This window comes from Tasmannia lanceolata, unplaced genomic scaffold (genome assembly GCF_043159265.1).
Source record: "Tasmannia lanceolata isolate RefF3 unplaced genomic scaffold, GAP_Taslan_0.1 ptg000023l, whole genome shotgun sequence".
Taxonomy (NCBI): domain Eukaryota; kingdom Viridiplantae; phylum Streptophyta; class Magnoliopsida; order Canellales; family Winteraceae; genus Tasmannia; species Tasmannia lanceolata.
The window spans coordinates 35993499-36007978 of record NW_027518700.1 but is presented as its reverse complement, the minus strand read 5'-3'; the positions used below and the strand labels follow the sequence as shown (position 1 = coordinate 36007978).

The window sequence follows — 14480 nt, the reverse complement described above, 5'->3', positions numbered from 1 at the left end:
TTGTCAGTAAACTATAAAGAAAATAAACCCAAAATAATAAAATGAGCATTTAGTTAGATAGAAAGTAAATAAAAATAGTAACTCTACTGTCAACCACATGTGGCCATCTATTCATCTAATATGTGGTCCACATATAATAAACACTCCAATGTTTTCAAAAAAAGTGGGTCCACTATATATTTCACATGCAATATTTAAAAGAGCAAAAATTACAACTATAAAAATAAAGTTGATGATAGTGCTAGTAATCCATGGTAGCAGTGATGCTGTAGGTTCATGATATAGGTGCATTCCTGCTACAATGTTGCTATCCGTTTTTCAAGTTCATTTTTGGACTAATAGATCGAAGAAACTGGAAAAATGATAAACTAGGAAGTTGTATCCCTTTTTGAGATGTTTTAAAAGAGTATTTACACTCTTAATTTGGCTAAGTGATTAGTGAGATATGACTGTTTTAGACAATGGTTGTTAGTTCCTAGCCTAGTTAATGTGTTTGTGAGTTACTAAGTTATTTATGAGTTTGTAAGTCCACAAACTAGTTAGTGGGCTAGCTTGAACATTTTTTTCTATTGTATTGTTCTATTTAAATTTTAAGAAACATCTTTAATGAGAGTTTTGTTGAAGAAGAAAAGTTTCTAAGAATTTTGGCAAGAATTCTACTTCTCGTTCTTCCCCCACAACCCAAAGGATTGCGTTTTGTCAATCCGAATGGTATCAAAGTGGTATCAGAGCATGTAGGTGTAACCATGCGATGGTGATCGTGAGGCGATCCTACATTAATGCTTATCAATAAGAAATTTGCGCTTGTTCGAATTTCTCAATGGCCAATCGACGTCGCCGAGGTCCGAATGAAACTGGGGCTCTCAACCGAGGGATGGATGTTCGTGATATTGAGATTGAGGAAATGAGGTGTCAAGTCCAAACCATTACTGAGAGGTTAGCTCTACAAGAGCCTCTCGATGAGGCGGAGGAAACTAATGTATTTAAGTGGGACGTCAACCTTTTCACTCGACCACGCCAACGCCAAGGAGAGAATGACGGTTCTTGTTCGAGACGTTGCCCTTTAGGTCAACATTTCACCGACGTTAAGGTGGGGGTTCCCGAGTTTGGAGGAAAGATGCAACTAGATGTCTTCATAGAATGGGTTACTACCATTGAACGAATTTTTGACTACTAAGAAGTTTCCGACGAGCACAAAGTGAAGATCCACTACAACAAACGTGACATTTAGGACCGGACATTCAGGAGCGGTCATAAAATCCGCCACCAATTGTGGATTAGCCAGCGGTCTAGACCGCTGTTGAAGGTCCCTCGAAGGACTAAACTTTGCAGCGGTCATGACCACTACTAAAGATGAAAGATGACCGCTCGTATATACGAGCAAGTTGGGTGTGAAAATTTTATTCGCCCCGCGCGAGTATTTTCTCCGTCCCGCGTACGTTGCATCTCTTCTCCTTTCCCACCATCAGCCGAACCACCCAAACCCATTTTCCCTTGTTAAATCCCTACTCAAACCCTCTTCTTCACTTTCTTCTTCCTCTAAAATTCCATTAGCTACCTCTACGCCCCTCAAACCCACCTCAGCCAATACTCCTTCCCCACCGACCACCTCATTCTTACCACTACCAAACCCTCTTCTATCTCCTAAACTCATTTTCCCCATCTTCGCTCTACCATCTTCTTCTTCTTCTTCATCTTCTACCTCAAACCCATCTCAGCCAATACCCATCACCATCCCAGCCACCCAACCCTAACCTCCTTAAACCCTTCTTCCTCATTTTCTGCGGCAAGGCATTGTCGGATTCCGACCAATTTCCCCTCCCCACGTCAGATCTACTATTTCTGCCCATCTCCTTCAACCACCATCCATCCCCCATCTTGTCTTATCTTCTCCACCCCATCTCCACCTCCATAGAACCCATTTCCATTCCCATTTTTGCCCAAATCAACCACCATCAAACCTTCCTCCATTTCTCTGAACCTTAAACCCTCTTTTCATCTCTCCCGTTTAACCTCCATCGGCCACCACCTCTGCAAATCATCGTCACAGCCCTTCTACCATCTCCTCTGAAATTTGGGTATATCATCTCTATCAATCTCTTTCTCAACTTTTAGGGTTTGGCAAAAAGGGGAAAAAGCTTTTGAGGAGAGGGTTTTTGCAGAGAAAGAAAGGAGGATGCGAAACCTTTTAGGGTTTGGCTGAGGAGAAATAGGAGGAAGAAAAACGAGAAAGGCATCGGCTCTTGTAGACACCCTCATTTTGCTACACATTAACCAACAATAGTCTAAAATATTGATCCGTGGAATTTTCTCTCTAAATCTCTCAATCTCCCTCCTAATGTCCGAAATGTCCGAAATGTCCAAAATGTGGCCCGAAAAATTGAAAAAATACCTTGTTTAGTGGCCCGAGTATAGTGAATATTGTAAGAGACCCTCTCTTATGTATTTATATACTTGAAGTTGCCGAAACCCTAATCCAACCCAACGGATCGTCAATTGGGGTTAAATTAGGTAGGGTCGCTTCACAGGCCGAACCCTAATTCTGCTCCGAGATCCGATTTTTATCGAGTCATCAAATCAAGGGTTGAGATTAATTTGGGTGTTTTCTCAATAAATTAAGATCATTTGGTCAAAATTAAATTAATCGGGGTCAGCCCCAATCCCGATCGGACATTAAGTAGCTCAATTGAGGAAAAACATACGAAAACCCACGGATCAATACGAAAAAATGAGAGCCGTAGAAATTATTCAATCCTATGATCAACAACAGATTTTAAAATCATTAATTGGTGGTTTAACGGCTGGGATCATCGATCCAAAGCTGATCGAGTTGGTTGGTCCAATCGAATCGACAATTTGATCAAACGGTGGAAAAATGATCCGCCGTTAAAAACCGACGGCTCTCATTGGATAAAAAAATTTAAATTTGTAATTTGTATGGCAATATTGGTTTTAAAAGAGTCAAGAAAAATTAGGGAACACGAATTGGTGAAAATCATTTAAAACTAGCCATAAAATCTCACCCAAATCTCCAAATTCCAAAATTTTCCTAACTTTTTGTCTTCCATCTTTCTCTCTCATCAACCAACGTTTTCCCAACTTGGGAAAACGTGCCTTGCTGAAATGTTCCCTAAATTTTTAGAATCATGGATATATTTTGAGAGACTTTTAAATTATTTCCACCAATTGGGATAAAAAAAAGGGGAAAGCTAGTCAATATTACCAATTCTAATAAAGCTAGAATATTCTATACAAAGAAACCAATCAAAGGCTTTCTAAAACTCCAATTGCACGCCCAAATTGGGCGTGATTTGCTTTTCTTCAAAGATATCCTGTTATGAAAGAAAAAGAAAATTCTAGGTATTTTCTCATCTCTCCTTTGATTTGTTTCTAATGTTCCATCTTTTAATCTCCCCCCTTGATTTTCCAACACTCTAAACTTAGTAATTCTTGCACCCCCAACACCTATAAATACCTCCCCAAGAAGAAGAACAGAGACGAATACTTCCTAGCTTCCTTCTCCAAAGAATTGCCTTTCCCCTTTCCGTAGCCGTGCGGCCACTATGGTCCAACCCCCATCTCTTTAGCCGTGTCCCCATCCCCATCACCTTCCTCCAACACTCATTAGATTACAACCTCCAAATTGTACTACTCCATTAAGCCCCATATCCGAACCCATTATCCCATTTCATATTCACTCTCAAGCCCTCATCAGACCTCCTATTATCCATACACCCCATACATTCATATACTCCATATCACTGCACCCATATTCCTATGCACAACCAACCACCTACCATCATGACCACACCCATGTAGATCCCATCCATTCCATCACCTATTTAATCAAACCCAAACCACTTTTGCCTTTCCGAATCTTTGATCTAACCGTTCGGGCGGAGGCTCATCTCGTCACTTTATCAATTTGGTGGTCAATTTGATCAAATATCCTAGGGGGGTTCAATTACAACAAGGATCTAATCGAAAGCTCGGGAGATCATAATCAAGGAGAACGAAGAGGATCAACATCAGTTATCGCAGAAGACGTAGGCATTTGTCATTTAATTCTTCATGCTAGAATAAGGCATCCTTTGGATTTATGCTTACAAATCACAACTCGCACATTAAGGTCCATGTTCATACTGTTTTGTAAACCCAAGTCGTACTCGTTAGCATATTGAGGCCCCTCCCCATGTAGTTTACAAGAAGCTTGCATATTAAATTTTGTTTGCATGTTAATTAATAGTAGCTTGCATCTTAGAACTGTTTGTATTTCTCAATCCAAACCTCATCTTCAAGACAAATCTGGTTTCCTCCGGCCTATTCCTATTCGGTCTACCCCTGCACCCCAACCCAACTTGGGTTACACCCTGCTTAGCCCTTGGTTCATCTTGGTTCCCTGCTGGTTACACCCTACTTGCCCCTGGTTAGCCCCTAGTTAGACCCTGGCTAGTCTCGGGTTCGCCCCCAACTTAGACCCGACTCATTTGCCCCTAAGCCGTATCCAAATTCCGAACCCGAACCGAAAACCCGCGGCCTATCTGGCCTTAACCCAAACCCATGGTCTTCGCCCGAATTCTTGGCTCATCCAGCCTTGACCCATGCCCCACCCCAAACCCAACCCATGCCCAACCCCAAACCCAAACCCAACCCCCCAAACAGTACCCTAACCCACACCCAACCCCTTGACCCAATCTAACCCAACTCGACCAAACCCAGCCCAACCCCATACCTCAACCCGACTTAACCCAACCCCACACTCCACCCCAACCCACGCCCAAACCTAACCCATGGACCCATGCCCGACCCAACCCCACACCCCAAACCCAACCCATGCCCCACCCCAAACCTAACCCATGCCCAACCCCAAACCCAAACCCAACCCCCCAAACAGCACCCAAACCCACACCCAACCCCTTTGCCCAATCTAACCCAACTCGACCAAACCCAGCCCAACCCCATACCCCAACCCGACTTAACCCAACCCCATACCCCAACCCGACTTAACCCAACCCCACACTCCACCCCAACCCATGCCCAAACCTAACCCATGGACCCATGCCCGACCCAACCCCACACCCCAAACCCAACCCATGCCCCACCCCAAACCCAACCCATGCCCAACCCCACACCCAAACCCAACCCCCAAACAGCACCCTAACCCACACCCGAACCCACACCCAACCCCTTGACCCAATCTAACCCAACTCGACCAAACCCAGGCCAACCCCATACCCCAACCCAACTTAACCCAACCCCACACCCCACCCCACCCAACCCAACCCGAGTCGCACCCCAAACTGACCCGAGTCGCACCCTGAATTCATCCGAGTCGCACTTTGAATTGATCCTAACTCATCCTACCCTGAGTTGCACCCTGACTCAACACAGGCCCAGCTTAGTGTAAGTCTTGACTAAAACCACCTGGTGTAACCGAGAGCAAGCTTTTCTGAAATGATGAGTTTGAATGCATTAGTGAAGGTTTACTCTAGACAAATATGAATGCATGTGTAGTGTATAATATGCATGCATGGGAATAGTTTAAAATGTAAAACTTCTGGATTCCAGACATGCTTCATTTGCACTATACATGCATGTCAACTCAGGTATGATCATTGTGGATCAAACCTGAGGTCACTCAACCTAGCTTAACCCATGGCTCATTCGGCCTAACCCACAGCCAAGGGCTTTCAGCCAACTCAAAGCCGCACCCCAAAACCCGCATCCTACACCCAACCCAACCTGACCCGACTCATCTCATGCCCAATCCTACTTGACTCAACCCACGCCCAACCCATCACATCTCACACACTCCACCCAAATCCGAACCCAACCCAACTTTACCCAACCCCACACCCGAACCCCAATCCCACTTGGGTTCACAACCGAACTCAACCCAACCAGCCCAACCCATCTGCCCCAATAAACCATTGAAGCCCACGCAGCCTAGCCGTAACCCACACCCTGAATCCGCATCCTAACCCGCACCCTAAACCCGCACCTTTCCGCACCTTTCCGCTCCTTTCTTCTGTCTCTTCCATTTTTCGACACCCTTCTTCATCTCTTCCATTCCCTTTTTTACCCTTTCCTTTTCCTTAAACCATTTTTGCATGTTAGATGTTTCATTGTGTTTAGTCGCATGATTAATTGCATATTTAGATTTCTTTATTTATTATTTGTCCTCATCATATGCTTAGAAATCACATGTTTAGCCATCTTGCTAGTTGTGTTGCTTTGGTTTTTGCATGCTTAGTTACTTTGTTAAACTTGGAACTCTTTGGAATAAAAAAAAAAAACCTTAAAGAATCTAAGAACTTACATCAAATTGGAAAACTTCAATTCAAAATCTAAACCTCCAAATTCTTAAGTTTTAGGTTCTAGGATTGGAAAACTTAGAAGTGGCACTCTAGGTTCCCCAATGGAACTTTTGAATCCAAGTTCTCACAGAAATGCTAAGATGCAACTTAGGTCCATTGCATTAGATCTAGGTTCATATAGCGTAGGTCACTTCACTTCAAATCAATTAATCAAAATCAACTCAAGTCAAATCTTATCAATCTCAAAACAATCACATAGGCACGTAGGCATGTAGTTGCATGTAGGATGCACTCCTGGCCCGCATGAGTCTAAACTGTGAACGGCTAAATCATTAGTAATGTTTAGATTTCTAAAATAAAATTCACATTCACCCCCTTAGTTAAACCTGAATAATTAAAGCTTTCAAAAGTTAGGCAAGTTCGGTGCTGTACACCTCGTGCGGTACACCTTCCGACTTCGTAACCAGGTAACTTACCCAGAACTCAAAACGTAGACCAAATTAACAGAGTTAATCATGGGTCCTAGATCCCTAATCTAGGTGGCGACTCTGGTCAGTTGCTTCTTTCGTGAAGTTAGGACTTTTATCTTAAATTTATGAAAAAAGCAATCATATTCAAATCCAATGGACAAAGGCGCTATCATCATAAAAACACACACCCTAGTGGGACCACCCCCTCGGGACGGGATCCACAGATTGACGACTCTGCTGGGGATGAAATTACCTAACTTCATAACTTTTAGAAGCTTTAGTCATTTAGGTTATCACTAAAGGGGGAAAATGTGAACCAAAACACACAAAAAAAATTCAAAAACTCAAAAATTCAAAAAACAAAAAGTACAAAAAAAATGGTTGTTTGCTTACTTAAATAATCCATCACCTGAACCTTCAAAAGATTAATTAAAGGACTTGAGGGCATTAGATGCGAATCCCCAAATTGCACACACTTACATCACTTGCATTTACACCATTGTATATCACATTCACACACGTCCTATTTTAGGAACCCGGAATGTTATCTAGCATGGTTGACTGGGAGGTCATGACCCGGTGCCTCTGTGTTAGAGAAGCATTCCACTCTTAGCCTAGTACCTTTATGGTGCGTAAACGGATCTGTTGGTTCACGTACTACTACTCTGGACACCGGTAGAGTATATCGAACACGGATTCGCGCTAAGGGAACTCTTGGCCTTACCCCTAGATTACCCCACACATGCATATAGCACGAACATGCGTACCTTACATGTGTGTGAGCCTAGATTAGGAAATCCTACCCCTCTGTGTCTAGATTAGGCCGTAGTCCATCTTCCAATGGCTACGATTGGTCTTAGGAACACGAACAAAGTCATGAACCAAACCACTTGGTTCCGCTAGATTAAGGGTTAGGAATTGCGTCCTCCAAATAAAGCACAAAAAGAAAATGCCTTTGAGGTTGGGATAATAATCTCGTCGCTCTTAGATCTATGAAATCCCATCTCTCATTGATCAACGATTCATTGATCGTGAGTTGATATCCTTTAGATTAGGGTTCACTTTCATGATTCATCTCATAGCCCTAATTTAGGACTTCATCTCTCCTTTAGACTAGGGGCATCTTCTTCAAGCTCATTTTCAAAATTTCATGCTCTTTGAACTAGAGGCATCTCATCAAAGTTCATCTATAAACCCCTATAACTCCAATCCTTTCATACTAGGGGCATCTGTTCGAAGTCCATTCTCTCCGAGGGCCCTACTTCTCTTATTCTCGAAGTTGGTTATATTCTTTATCCTAGACCCCATTGGTTGCACGATAATGATCATACTTTGCACTAGGGGCATCCCTTGTATTGGTCGTACCTTGTCTTCTGTCCCGAACTCCACTATCTGTTACATCTTGCATCTGTGTCACCTTGTGTCTCACCCGTGCATTCTCTTTGAGGCTGAACCAGTTAGAGTCGTGAAGCTGTTAATCTTGGTTTGCTTAAAGGACAAAATGCGTCTTAGGAATCAAACTGAATCTGGTGTTTGTTGCTTCCTTGAGAGGATTTTCTCACATTTCTGTGAAACTTCAGCTCCGTTCAGATGGCAGAATCACTTCAGAAACCCACAATTGAAGAATTGGTGATGGACCTCTCTCAGCAGATGGTCACGTTAACTCACGAAGTCAAGCAAGTGAAAAACCTGATACAAACCGCAAGTGTTGAACACGTCAATAGCATGACTGAAGACACTGTGGATTTTGGTCCAAATTCTGAACCTATTCCATACTGTAAAGATATCAGGAATCTCCCTACGGTTAAAGGAGTAGAGAAAGTTGGATTCCCCAATCAAGTTTACAGGACTAATCAGTGGAAGAAGAAACGAGCCCAAAAGCAGAAAAGAGAATTCACTTGGCTACCGACCTCACCATCCAATATCCTCAAGAAGTTGATCACGAAGGGATGGTTGACCCCTTTAGAACCGAAACCTATTCCTAATCCACTTCCTAAGACCTACAATGAGAGCGAGTATTGCCAATATCACCAAGGTCGTGGCCATACCACCGATCGATGCTTGGCCTTGAAGCATGCTATCCAAGATTTCCTTGATGAGAAGACACTTATTGTCATTCAAAATCCTCTACCCAATCATTCAGACACAGCCTCCACCCATGTCAGCACCATCTCAATTGTTCACCAAGAGTTTGATCCATCCACCCTCATAACCACCATTCGGGCCTTTGACCCACCTTACCATTCTCATCCATGGAAAGGGGGAAAGGAGGAAGTGTCTGTGACATTGCTAGAAGGTTCAGAGCCAGAGAAGAATTTGCCAGAATATCTTGAGCTAGAAGTCGCAACAGTTAGAGAAGAAGCAGTTGTTGATCCTCAAAGCCAGAGTGTTGCAGTTGAAGAAAGTTTTTTCAGTTGAAGCTTCATCCTTCATGGTTTCTCAGGTGTTGGTGTCAAGTCCAAATAAAGTCAGTCAGTCTTATGAGTCTCTTTTTTCTTTGCAAGTAAAAAGTGTCAGTTGCTAGTTTTATTTCTACAGTCCTAGTCATTTGTTCCTGAGCCTGTTCAGGACAAGTCTTTGATCTATGCTATGGTCGATGTAATTTTTCTGATCAATTAATAAAAGTTTCAGTTTCGAGTATATTCTTGTGTATGCTTCTGATAAAATAACATAAATTAACAATCCTTCCTCGCATGAGGAGGCCGACGAAACTCCCCTTGAAATAAAATGATTACTCAAACAAGGGGATGAGCGCCGAGCCCAGCCTTTTAAAGAAGAAATTGAAGTAGTAAATATCGGCACTAAAACCTTAGCTTAGAAAATACTAATTGGAAATATCCTATCCTCTATGGAGAGCAAAGAACTAGTAAACCTACTTTGAGAATTCACGATAGAAGAGATCGTCCAACATAAATTCGCACCTAGGACGAGGTCTAAGAGATAAGAGATTGAGAGAACAAATATATAAGACACAAACATTATGCAAGGGGCATGAGTTGAGCCAGCCTTTTTCAATCCCGGGCTTTGATTGTCAACTTCATCATGTAGACATGGAATTCTATACAAAGAAGTTCAAGAAGGTCATCAATTAGTGGAACCAATTAGTGAAATATCGAAGCAGATGTCAAATCTGAATCATAATGTTTTCAAATAAATGATTTGAAGACATCAAGACCAGAGTGAGCCTTCAGCAAGAAAGTGTTCAATCAGAATCCTTAAGGAAGAAGACTCAGTAAATATCTACCACTCATTTTCAATCCAAAGGGACAAGTTCGAGCTCTTACAGTGTGGATCAATCTTACCTGGAAAAGCCGTCAAACTCCGAGAGGAAAAATTATAAGAACTGATGAACCTCATTGTAAGCCTGAGCACCGGAAGGCCTCCTTTGGCCGAACAAAACCCCAAAAATCATAACCCAAAAGCATAAAGAAAAACCCCATTTGCAAACCCTTTGAGACTAAATATTCCTTTCAAAGCCATCATACTAGGGGCATATGCCCTGAACTACGAGAGACCTGATCCCTTCACTGGGGTACGTAGGTAACTTGGTTGATCCAAGTGCGGTCGTTCAAGAAAAAATTCCCAAAAAAAAAAATAAATAAATAAAAAAATAAAGAGCAATAGAAAATCAATCAATAAAAAAAAAAGAGAGAGAAGAAAGAAATTCCCAAAAAAAAATAAAAATAAAAATCCCACTTTACCTTTATACTCGGGGCATCTGCCCTGAACTACGCGCGACTTGATTCCTACACCGGGATACGTAGGCAACCTGTTCGTTCAGATTCGGTCGAAAGTTGCAAACCTTAAGCCTTTCCTTTGTTAAACCTCACCCTACCTATAAGTCCTTTCGGTGCACGGTGCTCAAGGTTCTAGATCTGAAAAAAGAAAAGAAAAAAAAAAGAAAAGAAGATAAATAAAATGGAGTTTGAAGACCTGCTAGGCTGAAAACCCGAAAGGGCGGTCTAGGCAAAAATCAAGGTCACTCACCTGCTAAGTTGAAACCCGAAAGGGCGGCTTAGGCAAAAATTAAGGTACAAGCCCGCTGAATTGAAAACCCAAAAGGTCGATTCAGGCAAAAGTTAGGGCAAACGGTCCGCCAAGTTGAAAACCTGAAAAGGCACCTTGGTCATGGTAATAAATCATCCACAAGGGCAATATCCAATATCAGACTCAGAAATCCAAGAAATTCAAGCAGTCATATTTTGCATCCTCGAAGCTAGGGGCATGAAACCGAGCAATCCAAAGAGCGTTAGTAGCAGTCCATGGAGTACTACTGATCTAAGGAAGAAAGTACAAATATTTACAAATTGATAAAGTACTCTTTGAGAGGTTAGACCTACCAATAAAAAAAAATTTATGATCAGAAGCGCCAGTATCGTTATTCCTGTGTCTTTACATTCCCATTAAACCTTCAAAAATTTGTTTGAGTCTTCTCAGTTAGTCGTTGTCTCATAAATATTGAGTCTTCTCAGTTAGTCGTTGTCTCAAAAAAAAAATATATATATATATATATATTTTTTTGTCTCATTTGTGTAAACATTGTTCGTAATTCCATCTCCTCAAACTGCAACTCTCTTGGTGAAAAGGTGAAGGCTATTCTTCTTCGTCTACGCGACAAATCTTGAAAAGGAGCAAATACAAGTAATCACAAAGGGATAGTTTCAAATTCAAAAGCTCACATCAGCAAGTGAACTGATCAACCAATGTCAAAAGGTTGTGACAAGGGACCTGTGAGAATGCTATTTTCATCTTCAGATAACAAAACAGTTGAAGGGAAGCTTAAGGCAATGGAAGAACCTCAGATGTGGTTTGGCTAAGATCTTTCGCCCTAATCCTCGTGAAGGAAACATTCAATCCTCGAAATCTCTTCAATCGTCAACCAAAGCAACATTCATCCTCTTGAGCCCGTTTGTACACGACGCCCAATTTTGTTACTACGAGTCTCTGAATCCTGTTACTCCAAATCTCTGAATCTTTGTTCATCCAAATCCTCAACAGAAGAAATATCTGTTAACTCAATCATCCCCAGCAGGTTCATTCAACCCCATGCCGTTCATTTCCGTCAAGAAACCCGAATTAGGACTTGATTCGTCTAGGGCCTTTGAGTAGACTAGTTGATCATTCAGTCCAAACCTTCCTTGGACTAGATGCCGACCCATCTAGGGCCTTTGAGTGGATTAGCCATTCACTCAGACCATATCATTGCTTCCGAGTGGACTATTCATTCACGAAGACCGTATCGTGGCCATCTAGGCAAATCCTCTTTGATTCCTGTCTCGCTGACCCCTAGTCCCGCTGGCCCCCGTCTCATTAACAGACAGGCCTTTTCCGCAGACAGGTCAATTTCGCAGACAAATCAAATTTCCTTTGGCTCCCGTCTCGCTGACCCCCAGTCCCGCTGGCCACCTGTCTCTTTAACAGACAGGCCTTTTCCGCAGACAGGTCAATTTCGCAGACAAGCTATTTTCACCCGGTCATCTAGGCCAATCCTCTTTGATTTCCGTTTCACTGACCCCCAGTCCCGCTGGCCCTCGTCTTTTTAACAGACAGGCCTTTTTCGCAGACAGGTCAATTTCGCAGACAAATCAAATTTTCTTTAACTTCCATCTCGCTAATTCATTTGGACTTCCGCACCCACCTGCACCTCAAAATCTAACCTGAGTTGCACCCGTCACCCATTTGCACCTCAAAATCTGACCTGAGTTGCACCCTTACCCAGCTGCACCTCAAAATCTGACCTGAGTTGCACCTGCACCCAGCTGCACCTCAAAATCTGACCTGAGTTGCACCTGCACCCATTTTCACCTCAAAATCTGACCTGAGTTGCACCCGCACCCAGCTGTACCTCAAAATCTGACCTGAGTTGCACCCGCACCCAGCTGTACCTCAAAATCTGACCTGAGTTGCACCTGCACCCATTTGCACCTCAAAATCTGACCTGAGTTGCACCCGCACCCAGCTGCACCTCAAAATCTAACCTGAGTTGCACTTCCATCCACCTGCACCTCAAAATCTGACCTGAGTTGCACCCGCACCGAGCTGTACCTCAAAATCTGACATGAGTTGCACTTGCATACCTGCACCTCAAAATCTGACCTGAGTTGCACCCGCACCCGCCTGCACCTCAAAATCTGACCTGAATTGCACTTGCATCTACCTGCACCTCAAAATCTGACCTGAGTTGCACCCGCACCCGCCTGCACCTCAAAATCTGACCTGAATTGCACTTGCATCTACCTGCACCTCAAAATCTGACCTGAGTTGCACCCGCACCCTCCTGCACCTCAAAATCTGACCTGAGTTGCACTTGCATCTACCTGCACCTCAAAATCTGACCTGAGTTGCACTCGCACCCGCCTGCACCTCAAAATCTGACCTGAGTTGCACCCGCACCCACCTGCACCTCAAAATCTGACCTAAGTTGTACCCACACCCACCTATACTTATCATCATCTTTTCAATCATCCATAATCTTCAGCCACACTTCTGTCGTCCCATCTTGCATCATTAGGATAGAAAAGCATGTTACATAAAAAATAATAAAATCACAAAAATTCTGCATTAGTCTACATTTAGGATTGGATTGCATTGGGGGGTATCGAGTTGTTTTGCTTGGAGTGTTTCATTAAAATTGCCATAGAAATACAAATTGGTACAACACATCATCCATCTGAATAAGACTATTGTCGGTTAAAGTTTCGCAAAATGAGAATGTCTCTTTAACTTTGGCATGCGATTACTAAGTAACCTTTGCCAAAGATGGGCATCTGTAGACACCCTCATTTTGCTACACATTAACCAACAATAGTCTAAAATATTGATCCGTGGAATTTTCTCTCTAAATCTCTCAATCTCCCTCCTAATGTCCGAAATGTCCGAAATGTCCAAAATGTGGCCCGAAAAATTGAAAAAATACCTTGTTTAGTGGCCCGAGTATAGTGAATATTGTAAGAGACCCTCTCTTATGTATTTATATACTTGAAGTTGCCGAAACCCTAATCCAACCCAACGGATCGTCAATTGGGGTTAAATTAGGTAGGGTCGCTTCACAGGCCGAACCCTAATTCTGCTCCGAGATCCGATTTTTATCGAGTCATCAAATCAAGGGTTGAGATTAATTTGGGTGTTTTCTCAATAAATTAAGATCATTTGGTCAAAATTAAATTAATCAGGGTCAGCCCCAATCCCGATCGGACATTAAGTAGCTCAATTGAGGAAAAACATACGAAAACCCACGGATCAATACGAAAAAATGAGAGCCGTAGAAATTATTCAATCCTATGATCAACAACAGATTTTAAACTCATTAATTGGTGGTTTAACGGCTGGGATCATCGATCCAAAGCTGATCGAGTTGGTTGGTCCAATCGAATCGACAATTTGATCAAACGGTGGAAAAATGATCCGCCGTTAAAAACTGACGGCTCTCATTGGATAAAAAAATTTAAATTTGTAATTTGTATGGCAATATTGGTTTTAAAAGAGTCAAGAAAAATTAGGGAACAAGAATTGGTGAAAATCATTTAAAACTAGCCATAAAATCTCACCCAAATCTCCAAATTCCAAAATTTTCCTAACTTTTTGTCTTCCATCTTTCTCTCTCATCAACCAACGTTTTCCCAACTTGGGAAAACGTGCCTTGCTGAAATGTTCCCTAAATTTTTAGAATCATGGATATATTTTGAGAGACTTT

At 42.4% G+C, this 14480-nt stretch overlaps 1 protein-coding gene across 1 annotated transcript; it reads left to right on the top strand.

Annotated features, from left to right (window-relative positions):
- The first annotated feature begins 3492 nt into the window (after positions 1 to 3492).
- Positions 3493 to 9427, top strand: LOC143856601 (uncharacterized). Its single transcript, XM_077366864.1, has 2 exons — positions 3493 to 4046; positions 8368 to 9427. Exon 2 carries the CDS (start codon positions 8378 to 8380, stop codon positions 9203 to 9205), a length of 828 nt encoding a protein of 275 aa, XP_077222979.1. The 5' UTR covers positions 3493 to 4046; positions 8368 to 8377; the 3' UTR covers positions 9206 to 9427.
- The last annotated feature ends 5053 nt before the right edge of the window (positions 9428 to 14480 follow it).

What these genes read in the sequence shown, in the direction of transcription:
- LOC143856601 (XM_077366864.1), top strand. Translation starts at nt 8,378, where the DNA reads ATGGCAGAATCACTTCAGAAACCCACAATTGAAGAATTGGTGATGGAC.